Below are 13,667 nucleotides of genomic sequence, written 5' to 3'. Positions count from 1 at the left end.
GTTATTTTATGTTTGATTGATTTATTCATTACTAAAATGTCATTGTATGAACTAGATACAATAACACAATGATAAAAAAGATAAAACAACAAAGTGACTAGCGCTTATTTACATTGTATGAACTAGATACGATAACACAATAATAAAAAAGATAAAACAACAAAGCGACTAGCGCTTATTTACATTGTATGAACTAGATACGATAACACAATAATAAAAAAGATAAAACAACAAAGCGACTAGCGCTTATTTACATTGTATGAACTAGATACGATAACACAATAATAAAAAAGATAAAACAACAAAGCGACTAGCGCTTATTTACATTGTATGAACTAGATACGATAACACAATAATAAAAAAGATAAAACAACAAAGCGACTAGCGCTTATTTACATTGTATGAACTAGATACGATAACACAATAATAAAAAAGATAAAACAACAAAGCGACTAGCGCTTATTTACATTGTATGAACTAGATACGATAACACAATAATAAAAAGATAAAACAACAAAGCGACTAGCGCTTATTTACATTGTATGAACTAGATACGATAACACAATAATAAAAAAGATAAAACAACAAAGCAACTAGCGCTTATTTACATTGTATGAACTAGATACGATAACACAATAATAAAAAAGATAAAACAACAAAGCGACTAGCGCTTATTTACATTGTATGAACTAGATACGATAACACAATAATAAAAAAGATAAAACAACAAAGCGATTAGCGCTTATTTACATTGTATGAACTAGATACGATAACACAATAATAAAAAAGATAAAACAACAAAGCAACTAGCGCTTATTTACATTGTATGAACTAGATACGATAACACAATAATAAAAAAGATAAACAACAAAGCGACTAGCGCTTATTTACATTGTATGAACTAGATACGATAACACAATAATAAAAAGATAAAACAACAAAGCGACTAGCGCTTATTTACATTGTATGAACTAGATACGATAACACAATAATAAAAAGATAAAACAACAAAGCGACTAGCGCTTATTTACATTGTATGAACTAGATACGATAACACAATAATAAAAAAGATAAAACAACAAAGCGACTAGCGCTTATTTACATTGTATGAACTAGATACGATAACACAATAATAAAAAAGATAAAACAACAAAGCGATTAGCGCTTATTTACATTGTATGAACTAGATACGATAACACAATAATAAAGATAAAACAACAAAGCGACTAGCGCTTATTTACATTGTATGAACTAGATACGATAACACAATAATAAAAAAGATAAAACAACAAAGCGACTAGCGCTTATTTACATTGTATGAACTAGATACAATAACACAATAATAAAAAAGATAAAACAAAGCAACTAGCGCTTATTTACATTGTATGAACTAGATACGATAACACAATAATAAAAAAGATAAAACAACAAAGCAACTAGCGCTTATTTACATTGTATGAACTAGATACAATAACACAATAATAAAAAAGATAAAACAACAAAGCAACTAGCGCTTATTTACACTGTATGAACTAGATACGATAACACAATAATAAAAAAGATAAAACAACAAAGCAACTAGCGCTTATTTACACTGTGGTCCTGAGGAGCACAATAAGGCAGGTCCTTGGATTAATTTATGTGATGTATGACTTGAGTGATGTTGAAAACTGCAGAAAGATATCAACTGAACAAACTGAAAAATGTTCTGGCATTTGGCAGTATTGTTGATCCCATTTTGACATCCTTTATTTATTTTTAAAACATCAAAAGTGCCTTTAAAAAGTGCATAAATTTTGCACTCCACAGAGCAAATGTTTGACTAAGCCCTCCCCACCTCCCCATGTCAGAAAATTCTGCCTACGCCCCTGTAATGGTCGGCCGAGCTGGAATAAACACCACGTTTTCATTCTGGTTGTGTAATAAGAATAAAACGAAACGGCGGTCGTGCACGCTGATCGCTTCCTCCCTCCTCCCTCCTCCTTCCTTCCATCCTTTTCGTGCTTTATCATCTTGAGCTGATGTGCTCTTACGTAACACAAGCAGTGCCTCGAATCCGCCACCAGATGGCAGCATTGACTTCACGGTATTACATGTGTAATGTGTCGGTTTGTGTTGAGGGGAAAAAAATAAACGGAAAAACCCCCGGATTGGACCATAAACAAGAAGCATGAGAGCGTCTGAGGAGAACATCTGGTTCATCTGCACCGGGAGAGAGACAAAAAACCAAATCGAAAGGCGAAGATTTCCCGTTTAAATGAGACGCTGCAGACTCCCTCTGACGCCGGTGAGTGTTTTTCTGCATCTATAAATCTGTCACACTAAAAACTCACGAAATGGTGGAACCGAAGTGATTTTACTTCCAATCAGGTCCAAAGACAGAACATGTAAAGTCCACACAGCGATACGGCGAAAAAACGGAAGCGAGGACGTATTCAATAGTACTGATTTATTAATTATTATTATTATTATATAAAACTGGAAGGTTTTCTTCATGTTCTTGGAATTAATGTGATTGAAAAAAATACACAAACAGTATGGTTGTTCATATATGTGACAGTTGTTATTTTTTCACTGCAAACCCAATTATTTCACAAAGATTTTATGAAAATTTGTTCGTAAAACACCATATAGTGTTAACATTTTTAAATATATTGGCTTTGCCACTTTTATTTTTACCCTTTTCTAAAAAATTAATGGTATTGATTCCAAATAGGACTATTTTCAATAAGGGTTATAAAAGATTAAAGTAAATCACCCTAACTTGCGATGTTGTGACCTTGGTGGCCACCGTACAAGGCTTAGAAAAAAAAAAAGAAACCAACAAATGAGTTAATATCAAGATATATGTTGCTTCAGCTACACCTGCTCCTAATTTTTGTCATGCATGTGATGATAAGATTGTTTTCTGCAGCAATCCCAGACACGGCCAGCAGGTGTTTTTTTTGGAGTGTTCCTGACCATCAAAACAAATCAATTTGTACTCATTATATACATTTTTAATTTGGAGACTTACAAGTTGGATAGCATTTGTTGTTTTTCAGTTTTTGTGTTAAAATAGTCACTGAACTGCATTGTTGTATGTTCACTTTCAAATGGATCAAGTTTAAACATAACATTTCACCAACTTCAGTTAAAAATTGGTTTATTAGAAAAACACCATATGCCAAAATGTTAACTTTTTTTAATTTCTTAGATTCCCCCCTAGAATATGATGTAACATTTTCAGCCTAAAAATTTTCCAGTTTTGTGAAATTAATATTTTATATAAAAACTTTTAAGAAATACATTTTAATATTGCTGACAAAAAAAAGTTTTTCATGATGCTGCACCTGATAAAAAACAAGCCGATGCTGTGGATGACTGCAGAGTTTGTGAATTGATTGTTGTGACTGAGTGGTGACATTTGTGTCTCAGAGGAGACTCATCATGTGAGCGAGCCACTGCCTCAGAATCAGTGCTGTTCACATGACTGCTGGTGATCACACACGCATTCGTGCTCAGCGTGCACAATGCAGGTGCATCGTGCACCTGCATTGTGCTCTGTTATTCTGCAGAGGGATTCGAGGAGAGAAGCTGCACTTTAAAATGCCATCAGTGCTCAGAGTGATGCAGAGTGAACACACAAATCAATAATTAGACATCTTGGGGCTGAAAATGGCCTCAGTCATCTTGTCACATGCAGGATTTGATGACATAAATAATTTTCTGCAGAAAGAGATGCTTAATAAGCCTAATACTGCACAAATTAATAGGCACTAGGTAAAAAACTCAAAATATTAGTTGTTCCTGATATTTTGTCGTACAGTCTACCACAATAGAGTGTGTAGTGCTTTTTTTTTGTTGTATAGTTTATTTATTTGTGTTCAAGAAAGCAGAAAACCTTTAAGGATGAGGAAAAAACAGATTCTTTTGCAAATTTATAGCCCAAAACTATTAATTTGGGATCATTGGGGTTTAACAACAAAAGTGATTTTCCCACTCCATTTTGCTCCAGTTATGACATACATGTATAATTTCTCAGGCCAAGTCAAATTTACCCAAAGTCAATTATTGGGGATAAGACCAGTGGGGTCAAAGGTCAAATTTAGATATTTGCTCCAGTTTGCACTAAACTTTCACACATATGTAGGTGGGTTCCAGAATTGCCCAGGCAGCAGTAAAACTTGTCAAAGGTTATTCACTGGGGTCAAGGTCATGCCTGCTTGTCTGTCTGTTGTTGGCCTTCCAGGTTCTTCGGCCAGATTCTACCAAAATGTGTCTGGAAATGCTTTTAACATCACAACCCAAGCGAGTCACTACCTCCACCTCCACACCACTTTCCCTAACCTTTAAAATGTTAAAAATCTGTAGTCTTTTTGCTGCATTCTAAGACAGTCTGGGAAGTTAAATTCCGACTCTAGTCATTGTTTTTAATGCACAATTTTTATTTTAAAACACTGAAAATCTAAGTCTGCATGCAGCAGCTTTTCTTTATGCATGACCTTTCCCATATTTTATCTCACCTTTTGTCAGCGACCCCCCCAAATCCACCACTGAAATACTGTTGTTTAGCAGCATCCTTTATCATAAATTATTTGATATTTAGAAGCTTTTGCAGGATTTATATCTTGTTTTTTTATCTTCATGTTTTAGATGTTTGTGCAGTTCTGTACATAAGTAAACTCCATTTGCATTTTACATTTCTCTTGAAAAAAGCTGGAAAATGATTTGGTATTTGAATAGCTGACTGACATAAAAAAATAAGTGTCATAAGGTCGTATGTGTCCATCTGAACTGTGAGGTTTGATCTTTTCTCACTTTGCCAACCTTATTTTCTGTCTTTCTGGTTTGGAGGAGCATTAAACAGTTTGTTTAATTGAAAAATTAAACAGTTTTCCGTCTGTGTGCACGTTACATTATCCAGGCTGCTGGGATTTATTCAGAATGGAGACATAAAGATGAGTTTTCAGTCAACAGAATAAATACTTTTTCTACAACACCACTCTTTTTTACAACGGAAATTGAATTTCTTTTCTTTTCTTTTTTTTTGGACTTTGAGAATAAAGTCGTAATATTATGAGAATAAAGTCGTAATTTTACAAGAAAAAAAGTCGTAATTTTGCAAGAAAAAAGTTGTAATATTACAAGAAAAAAGTTGAAATATTATATTATGACTTTATTCTCGTAATATTACGATTTTATTCTCATAAAATTACGACTTTATTCTCTTAACATTATGACTTTATTCTCGTAAAATTACGACTTTATTCTCGAAGTCTTAAAATTACAACTTTATTCTCGAAGTCTTAAAAAAAAAAATTCTATGTGGCCCTAAAACGCCATCGTACTTATTTGCATTCAGCTCTATTATTTTGTCTAGACTCTCTCCCTCGGTCATCTCAGCTTTGTGCAGAAGCACTGCCTCTAAATTTAATTTCTTCTTGACAGGCTCATGAAGACAAACACGAGAAGTCACCAACAAGCTATCGGACAAGAACTGGGACAATGGGGGGTTCATATCTCTCAGCTCATGGCTGCCCAGGAGAGGATCTAATCACATGGTCCTTTCAAACCCCCTGAGAGCTGATTTTGCAGCACTCTAGACGCCCTCCAGTGTTTTCCCGGTGCTCAGACCTGCACGTAGCATTCTGAAGTCATTTTCCTATCTGCTTCAAAGGAAGCGCAGTGATAAAAGTCATAAACAGTTCAGATTATTTCCCCACCGGCTGCCCAAAACAGACCCAGCCACGGCGCTCCCGCGATTCTCCAAGCAGCCTTTGGGGAGCGTTGACTTGGTGGAAACGACGGACGTGATGGGAAACAAGAACATTGGTCCTCACAAAGAAAAGGACACCGAGACTCAAGAGGAAGCGAAGAGGGGGACCATGGACTCCGTCACGGGTACGACACTGACTGTGTGAGAGGGATGAGTCAGACATGTTTGGTGTGTTTTATTCAAACGGTGCTTGTTCTCTATTTCTAGAGAGCATCTCCACAGGAGGGGAGATCAGATCAGATCTGCTGGCCTCCCTGCAGTCTGCTGCAGAAAACACAGACTACACGCTGCTGCCGCACTCCCTGCACCAGGTGTGTGAGTGGCTGTGAGAAACAGTCTTTATTTAGTCACACAGCTCCCACGTGTGCTTGTGTGTGTGTGTGTGTGTGTGAGAGAAGAAGGGGGGCGGTCCTCCAGGATGACCTGATTCCTTCGTTTTTGCAAAATGTAACCCTGTCACTTCCATCACCTGCTTTCATGTAGACGTTTATCCTTGTTAGCTGAAATAAATGAGGATAAATAATGAAAATGTGCAAAAATGTGATTTAGTGATTCGGTCTGATGGTGTTGAAACAAGGTTTGGTTAACTGTGGGAGTGGAAATCTGGCTCGTTCATTTGTGCACCACAGGCATGGCCAGGGGGGGGACTTCAGGCGTGTGACTCTCATAACCTTGGTAACAATCGGTCAAGGTCAAAGCGTTGTCGCCGCTATAACTCACACACATGGACTACAGTGAAATACGACACTTTAACATTGTGTACATGTGTTCATACTTTTATTTATTAATAACACATTAACCAGGTGGGGGTGGGACAGAAGTGTTCAGGGGCGGATCTAGCTTCAGGTTGGGGGGGGGGGTGATTAGAGGGTTTAAAAAAAAGAAAACTATAACTTTTTTCTGCATTTGAAGGCAATAAATGCTGACTCTCTAGTCATCATTTTTATCCACTATTTTTAATTTTAAACACTGGAAATCTTCTAATTCAGGAATCAGAGCATCACCCTCTCTTTCTGCAAGAAGTTGCCCATATTTTAATCACATCTTTGCTCAGCCTCTCAGGTTCTGGGTTGCAACCCCTCAAATCCCCCCCTTGGATCCGCCGCTGGTATTCCACTCGTTACTTCTGCAGCACTTAGGCCCGTCATGATATTTACTACAACCGCTAAACACACAATAGAAAAATAGGTGTTATTCCTGTGCATCTTTGTTGAAGTGTTGTCAGCATGGTTCCAGTGTGCAGACATGAAAACCTTGAAGTATTTTCAAGCTTGAGGGAAGGTTTTTTTTTTTGTTTTTTTTTTGAGTTTGCACCTCAAACGTCACTGCGTAGCAAAGCAGTGATGGTCTTTGTTTTTGCCTTCAGATGCCTGTGCACTCTCAAGCTGACAGGTTTGAACCCTGCAGCTGGGATTAGTGTCTGAACTGGGCCGTTTGGTATTCAGGATCTCGTCTCTTTAGTCTAAAAACACTAAATGACGTCCAAGACCTAAACACCTGCAGGTTAATGTGTGTTATCTTCTTTTTTTTCAGATCGCAGAGGCTTACTCTGTAAACGAGGACTGTATCCTTTGCAGCCAGCTCATTTCAGCTGTTTTCAGGCCCTGTTACATTTGCCCAATCGATGGTATTTTCCAACACTGCATTTACAGTATTTATAAAACTCTTCCACTTGAGCAGAGGCCGACTTGACGAGCCATAAATCTGGATCTTGGGTCCTGTGTGTTCTTCTCTCTCTGCTCGCTGGTGTGTTTTTTGTTGTTGTGCATGTTGGCGGCTGGGTGTTCCCCATAATTTGGCTCGCAGCCTTTAAAACATGCAGTCGTGGTTTCCTTTGGCTCCGTTTGTGCTGTTGGCCTGGAAACCGCCCTGCAGCCAGGAGGATGGTGTTTATGTGCGAGGACAGATGTGGAAAGTGTGTGTGAGACGGCTCAACGTAGAGGAAAAGACGTTCACATATCACAGTTAGTCATGAAATTCTAATCTGATGCAGCTTCAGTGAACGGAAATACACTTCCTTTTGGAATGATCATGGAAATATTAAAAACATGTTTAAAAAAGTCTTCTTCAGTACAGTCAATGCAGAACAAAACTGGATTCGTTTTGGATAACAGTTATTTTCATATAGTTTTCAAACTACATCTCTGTTGGTGTCTTTAACTGTTATTTCTACCAGACCAGTGGGCCGTTAAGTTCCTGCAGCTGGAGAAGCTCTACCATGAACGCCTCCTGTCCAACCTCACCGCCCTGCAGGAGAACTGGGGTACTGCATGCACTTGTTTGTCACACTGTGTTTCTATATGCAATCGAAACTGTGGGAATTTATGCATGAATGGGTTAAAAGAAAAACACTAAACTGCTGTTTAATTATCAACGGTATATAACGGAATGCGGGCGAGCAATATTCCCATTGAGTCTACTTTTAAGTCATGATTGATATTTCAGTACTTTTGTCTGATAATACATTTTTACTTACTATTAAATCAATATATACTGGTGCTCATGCAGCTTCACGATACCTCAGAATACGACTGAAATACTGCATGCGTCTTCACAGAGAGCCGGTGGCGAGAGCAGAGGAAGGACGCAGAGAGCAGTTCACTCACCGAGATGGACGGCATCCGTCAGAGAAACATCGACGCCCTGACCCACATCTGCAAGAACCACTTCAGGTACACGACCAGTCACATCATCAACGAGAGCTGAGGAACATACAGTACCTCAGCCAAGGCTTAGCAACCTCATTAATCACACATTTTTTCCCTTTTTTAAACTGAGGTCTGTGTATGTATAATAATAACAATAAAGATGATGATTATTATTTTTTACTACATTATCCAGCATAGATATGGGTGAACTTCTAGGCTTTTTGGTGTTCCTGAGCTCACAGGTGGATTCATTATTGATTTCACTGGAGGTGTACCATCTTGTAACAGGGTTTCTACGTACAAACAGATGTCAGCAAGATATAAGAGCGCCTAGTCCAATTTTGATCAAACTTGGCAGGTGCACTCACCGGGCGTACAGATGGCAAGACGTGATTTGATTTTTGTTGGGATTGGACAGTGATTAAGGTCGCCGTTCCAGGTCAGATCCCTGGCACCATGTTCATATGCAGGAAAATGGACTATTTAATGGAAAGTAGTTCATATTTAATGGGGTGTAGTATCCGTGCGCTCCTAGAGTACTTTTGTTCTTGCTCTTTTCTCTTTTTAATGCTGTTGTAATTCCTACATCATTCAAATTAACACTGAAAAACTGCTTGGATTAAATAATTTCGCTCCAAAGTCGTGTTTGGTTCCACTCACGGCTGTTCCCAATGGCACAGAGCATCTTGATACCAAATACTACTACGTCTGCACGGCTGGATTTGCTCCGTTTATCCCAGCTCTTATTTACTTTTACCAATAACAATGATTGATTCTCTGTGGCCATGAGGTCATGGACAGATCGTTTACATATGTGTCAGAAAAGGTGATTGATGGGTAGAACAGAGCACATTCCAGGCATCGCCTGCCCTTAAGAGACCAAGGGGCAAGAATAATTTTTCTCCACAACCATCACAGTGGCCTGGATGCTGATTCCCAAGTCCCATTTACTTTTACTGGGAAGTGCTCGGGACTTGAGTATTGGCACTGGTATAGATGTGAGTAAAGTGTATCAGGGAGAAAAAGACACTGCAGACTATTATTTTAAGGGATTAATCTCCAAAATGAGGCTCTGATAATGTTGCATAAATATTTGTGGAAATGTCTGGACACAGGAAGGAAGCGGCTGCTGTTGTTTAGATTTCAAACAGTTTTGATCGCGTGGACGCTGCATTGCCAGACCATCCCAACATTCCCAGCTTGTTTCATGCTGTATTTGCTTTACTTCATGTTTCTTATATCACTGCCAGACAGAAACCTTTTAGCAACCACTTTGCTTGGACTTGTCTCTCTGTGGAGTCGGACATTGATTATGCATTAAGAGCCGCCTAAAAAACAAATGGGGAGTGAGGAACAACCCATCGGTGTTTCTGACAGGACAAGAATCCTGCAGTGGAATTATTTCCAGACAGACAGACAGACAAATATCAGGTCTGCATGTCAGCGGTGTGCATGCTGGTTTCTGTCTGTTGTCCTCACCCACAGTTATGTGGTGCAGGTGGATATGATCAGATACCAAATCCTGCAGGAAAGGCCTACAGATATTGTTTTTCAATGTACAAAATCCTCCATCCTTAAGCCTGTCTAATCTTTTTTTCCTCTCGTGCTTTCTTTTCATTTCTGTCACTTTGTGGCTGCTCAGACCATCTGCTGGCGTGGAACAGGTGGGATATCTTTGTCATACTCTGTTCAGTTTCACACTTTGTCCATGATAAGTCTCTAATCGTAGAAATGTGTTACTGCACAGATCACGTCACATGCAGCACTCTGTGACCTTCAGAGTGAGACGGGACAACTGGAAAAGAACAAGACGGCACAATTTTCTCATGATAAAAGTAAACAGGTTGCTTCAACACCAAAATAATAATTAATCCATTTACATGCAGCATTAATGGGATAGAAACTGCTATAAAAATCAATTTTTACAGGAAACTCATCTCTCTGTGTATTGGTATACAGACTGCAGGTCAGTGGCGGCTCTGGGGGGGGGGGGGGGGTTAAGGAGGTTTTCCATTATTTAAAATAAAAACAGTGTCAGTATTTAGCATCACAGATTGCCTTAAAATGCAGGACAAAGGCTACAGATATTTAAAATTTCGGTGGGGGGGGGTGGGGTTTCCTGGACCTCTTTAAACTTGAAGCTAGATCCACCCCTGTTAATGACCTTTTATTTTAAAAAAAAGGCTCCTGTTTCATGTTAAATAACCTTAAAGTTCCATGATTGTATAACTGGCCCTGTTATAAACTAAATTCCTGGTGAGAAATATTAGCTCACTGATCCCAAGTTAACACAAATAATGTGGAAATCAATCTGAGACAATAAAAACATTTATTAAAATTCATCTTAAATCCACATGTGCAGGAGAATTTGACCAGTTTTATTATATAGCTCTGCCAGAATCCACTTAAATCAGTTCATACCTTTTCAAAACAAGAGCGCTTGATGAAATTCTATTGTACCTACACTAAATGTCCACCAGGTGGGGACATAAGGAAGCTGTTGCTTATAGTAGTACATATCCTGCTGACTGTTATGTTACATTGCACAGGGCATTCTATCAATATGTATTGATTATAAGGTAAAATCTATATATTGATCATAAATCAATAAATTATCCTCCTTCCAGTCAACACGCCTAAAACATCACACCTTGTTGAAAAAGGTGAAAGTGAGACTGCCGAGCTTCTGTCACCTCACACTGGCAACACGAAGGGAGGTGAGGAAGAGGAGGAAGCAGGAGACGAGGAGATGCATGAGGAAGGGCAGGAAGTAGAAGAGGAGGAGCAGTGCGAGGAGATGCCAGAGGATGAGGTGAAGGTTGAGTTTCCAGCAGGTGTCCCACAGGCCTCGGACAAGGACCTGGCCAAACTGTCCCACACAGATGGGGTAAAGTTTGTCTGCATGTACATTAGATATGAAAATATGGAACAAGATCAGATAAGCGCTCATTGATCAGAAAAGCCCAGATTGATTTAATCACATCAACCCTGATTGGCGAGATTAAGTATAAATCACATTTTTTCCCTACTTTAGGAGGTCCTGTGACAAACTTGTGCAATTTATGCCAAAGAAAAGGAAAAAAAAGGGGGTTTTATTATTATTATTATAGTCACAACTATTTATATCGGGCTTTCCCAGCAGTCAAAGCATGAAACAAAAGAAGCTTCAATAATAAGAGAATAAATGTCACTAATAAAAGTACAACTATGCACAAAAATCCCAAATTAAAGAGCTGATAAAAAAAATCAAACGGACTTACTTTTTATTGTAGTGTTTCCACCTTTGTGATCCAGCAATCTGTGTCCATCTGATGATATCTTCCCTTCAAATTGTCAAATAACATCCAACATGTTGTCCATCCCACATTTGTTTGTCCATCTCTCTTATTTTCGGAATATAAAAACCCTTATGTGAAGTAACAGCACAGGCTGTAGTGTGCATATGTGCTACACTGATTTCTTGCCCTTTGTTAATCTCATCCCCACTGTGTTAATAAGTGAGTTCCACATACAGAGAAAATGTCACGTTTTCATTTAGTCATATTAGCTCTGATTGGCCCATAACTCAAAATTACATATAAACATTTATCTTAATTGTTCATTATTTTACAGGATATTCCATATGGAGCACTGTGCAGATATTTTTGGCTCAAATTTTATTTTTACCCCATTTACAAATTACACAGGAAAGAAGCCAAATGTTACTTTTCTTTTTAAGCTGTATTCTTTTCCCATCGATCCGTCCTTCCTGACTCGTTCGTGCTTTGACTGCGTGTTCCTTCTTTCTTGCAGAAAATAAGACACTAATGTTTTCTGAAGGCTGACATCCTGACCTACAGCTGGTTTTATTTGGCCACTCCTACAGTCTGATGAAGTCACCACTTTTCAGAAACCTCCACGTTTATAATGAATGAATGGAACAAATAAATAATCAACTACCAAATGTACGAGATCACTGAGCTGGGACATGAGCCAAGACGGCTCGCCCTGAAGTGGAGCTAAATCAGCATTATTTTAACTAGTGGGACAAAGTAATTCAGGATGGAGTGTTTTTTTTCATGGGTGGGGCTCTTTGGTTTTGCAAGAAAATTAATGAGTCAGAGTCCATCTGGATTTACAGAGTTTTTCCACATGCTGTTGATATTTCTGTGCTTCTCTTTTATTCACATTATTAGTAATAATTAAAATAACAAAAAAGGAAAATTACACAAAGAATTCAAACTCATTCAGATGGTGCTGTGTAGACTATATGACATAAAATCAAATTTATGTCAACCGCATCAGATTTACAAAGATTATTATAATTTCTTGATGTTTGATTATTTAAACATTTATTTATTTTATTTATGTGTTTGTTTTTGCTGGTTGCATTGTTAAGTAGGAGGTATGAAATGTTAAGATTCTGTCTTGTTTGGAACATTAATACTTAACTTCTAGAAGACACTGGGTTGATTTTGGTCTTTTAATTTGATGATGTCCTTCAAACAAAGATGTCATAGTTCTTCAAAGATGTCATAGTTCTTCAAAGATGTCATAGTTCTTCTCTTTTCCGTTTGTTTTGTCCATCAGAGTTCCTCACCGAACGGGCTGGTGTCCATTCTGAAGAGGAGGCGGGCCTCACTGGATGGACTTCCTCCTCCCAGCAGCAACGCAATGACGCCGAACTCCAAACGTAAAGTTCGCTTCAGTGAGCCAGAGGACGGGATGGAATCAGGTTCGATTAAAAACCCTCGCATTTCATCAACATGTAAAGAAGCACACCATACTCATATTTTGTTTTTACTAATGCAGATGAGGTGGGCGGAGATTCCTGCCTGATCCTGCTCCTGCTGTGTCTGGCTACCGTGGTGATTAGCATAGGTGGGACAGCCCTCTACTGCACCCTGGTGGACACTTACTCCAACATCTGCACTGACTTCACTCACAACGTGGACTTCTATGTCACGAGTGTGCGGAGGTTTGTGGATGAGCTCAGACATTGTCTCCACCTCTGAACTTAGATCCGCCTTCATGACGCTGCTTCAGACATTTTGGACAACGTGGAGAAATGTAGAGAGTCAGATATGGATGACCAGGTTTGAGTCCATTTGATGGGACACACAACCTTCAGGTGTCTGTGAAGGAGCCGATATGATCAATAATAGTCGTGTGGTTCGTTGAGTTTTAGTGAATGGGCTCATGGTCAGGATCACTGTTTGTTTACTGTTCAAAACTCTGGTAGTTTAGAAAGTGTGTATGTTTTAAAGATCATCAAAGAATGG

The 13,667-nt window shown here is 38.5% G+C and overlaps 1 protein-coding gene and 1 long non-coding RNA gene across 2 annotated transcripts in view; both read left to right on the top strand.

Moving 5' to 3' along the window:
- The first annotated feature begins 2,022 nt into the window (after window positions 1-2,022).
- Window positions 2,023-13,667, top strand: part of LOC117502855 — a 29,798-nt gene continuing 18,153 nt past the window's right edge. The window contains exon 1 of the long non-coding RNA XR_004558416.1: window positions 2,023-2,033. This is a non-coding gene — a long non-coding RNA (uncharacterized LOC117502855). The remainder of the gene's footprint in view (window positions 2,034-13,667) is intronic.
- Window positions 2,145-13,665, top strand: cnstb (consortin, connexin sorting protein b). The gene is made up of 11 exons (XM_034161977.1): window positions 2,145-2,287; window positions 5,431-5,883; window positions 5,966-6,069; window positions 7,292-7,322; window positions 7,935-8,021; window positions 8,316-8,430; window positions 10,049-10,070; window positions 10,154-10,241; window positions 11,034-11,293; window positions 12,976-13,120; window positions 13,198-13,665. The coding sequence occupies exons 2-11, from the start codon at window positions 5,796-5,798 to the stop codon at window positions 13,398-13,400; spliced, it is 1,143 nt and encodes a 380-aa protein (XP_034017868.1). The 5' UTR covers window positions 2,145-2,287; window positions 5,431-5,795; the 3' UTR covers window positions 13,401-13,665.

The sequence above is a fragment of the Thalassophryne amazonica genome, chromosome 21 (assembly GCF_902500255.1).
Source record: "Thalassophryne amazonica chromosome 21, fThaAma1.1, whole genome shotgun sequence".
NCBI lineage: Eukaryota > Metazoa > Chordata > Actinopteri > Batrachoidiformes > Batrachoididae > Thalassophryne > Thalassophryne amazonica.
This window is presented reverse-complemented; position numbering and strand designations above follow the sequence as displayed.

Coding starts and splice junctions, on each gene's coding strand:
- cnstb (XM_034161977.1), top strand. CDS start 5,796: ATGGGAAACAAGAACATTGGTCCTCACAAAGAAAAGGACACCGAGACT. Junction 8,022..8,315: donor CGCCCTGCAGGAGAACTGGG/GTACTGCATGCA, acceptor GCGTCTTCACAG/AGAGCCGGTGGCGAGAGCAG. Junction 10,242..11,033: donor ACAATTTTCTCATGATAAAA/GTAAACAGGTTG, acceptor TCCTCCTTCCAG/TCAACACGCCTAAAACATCA.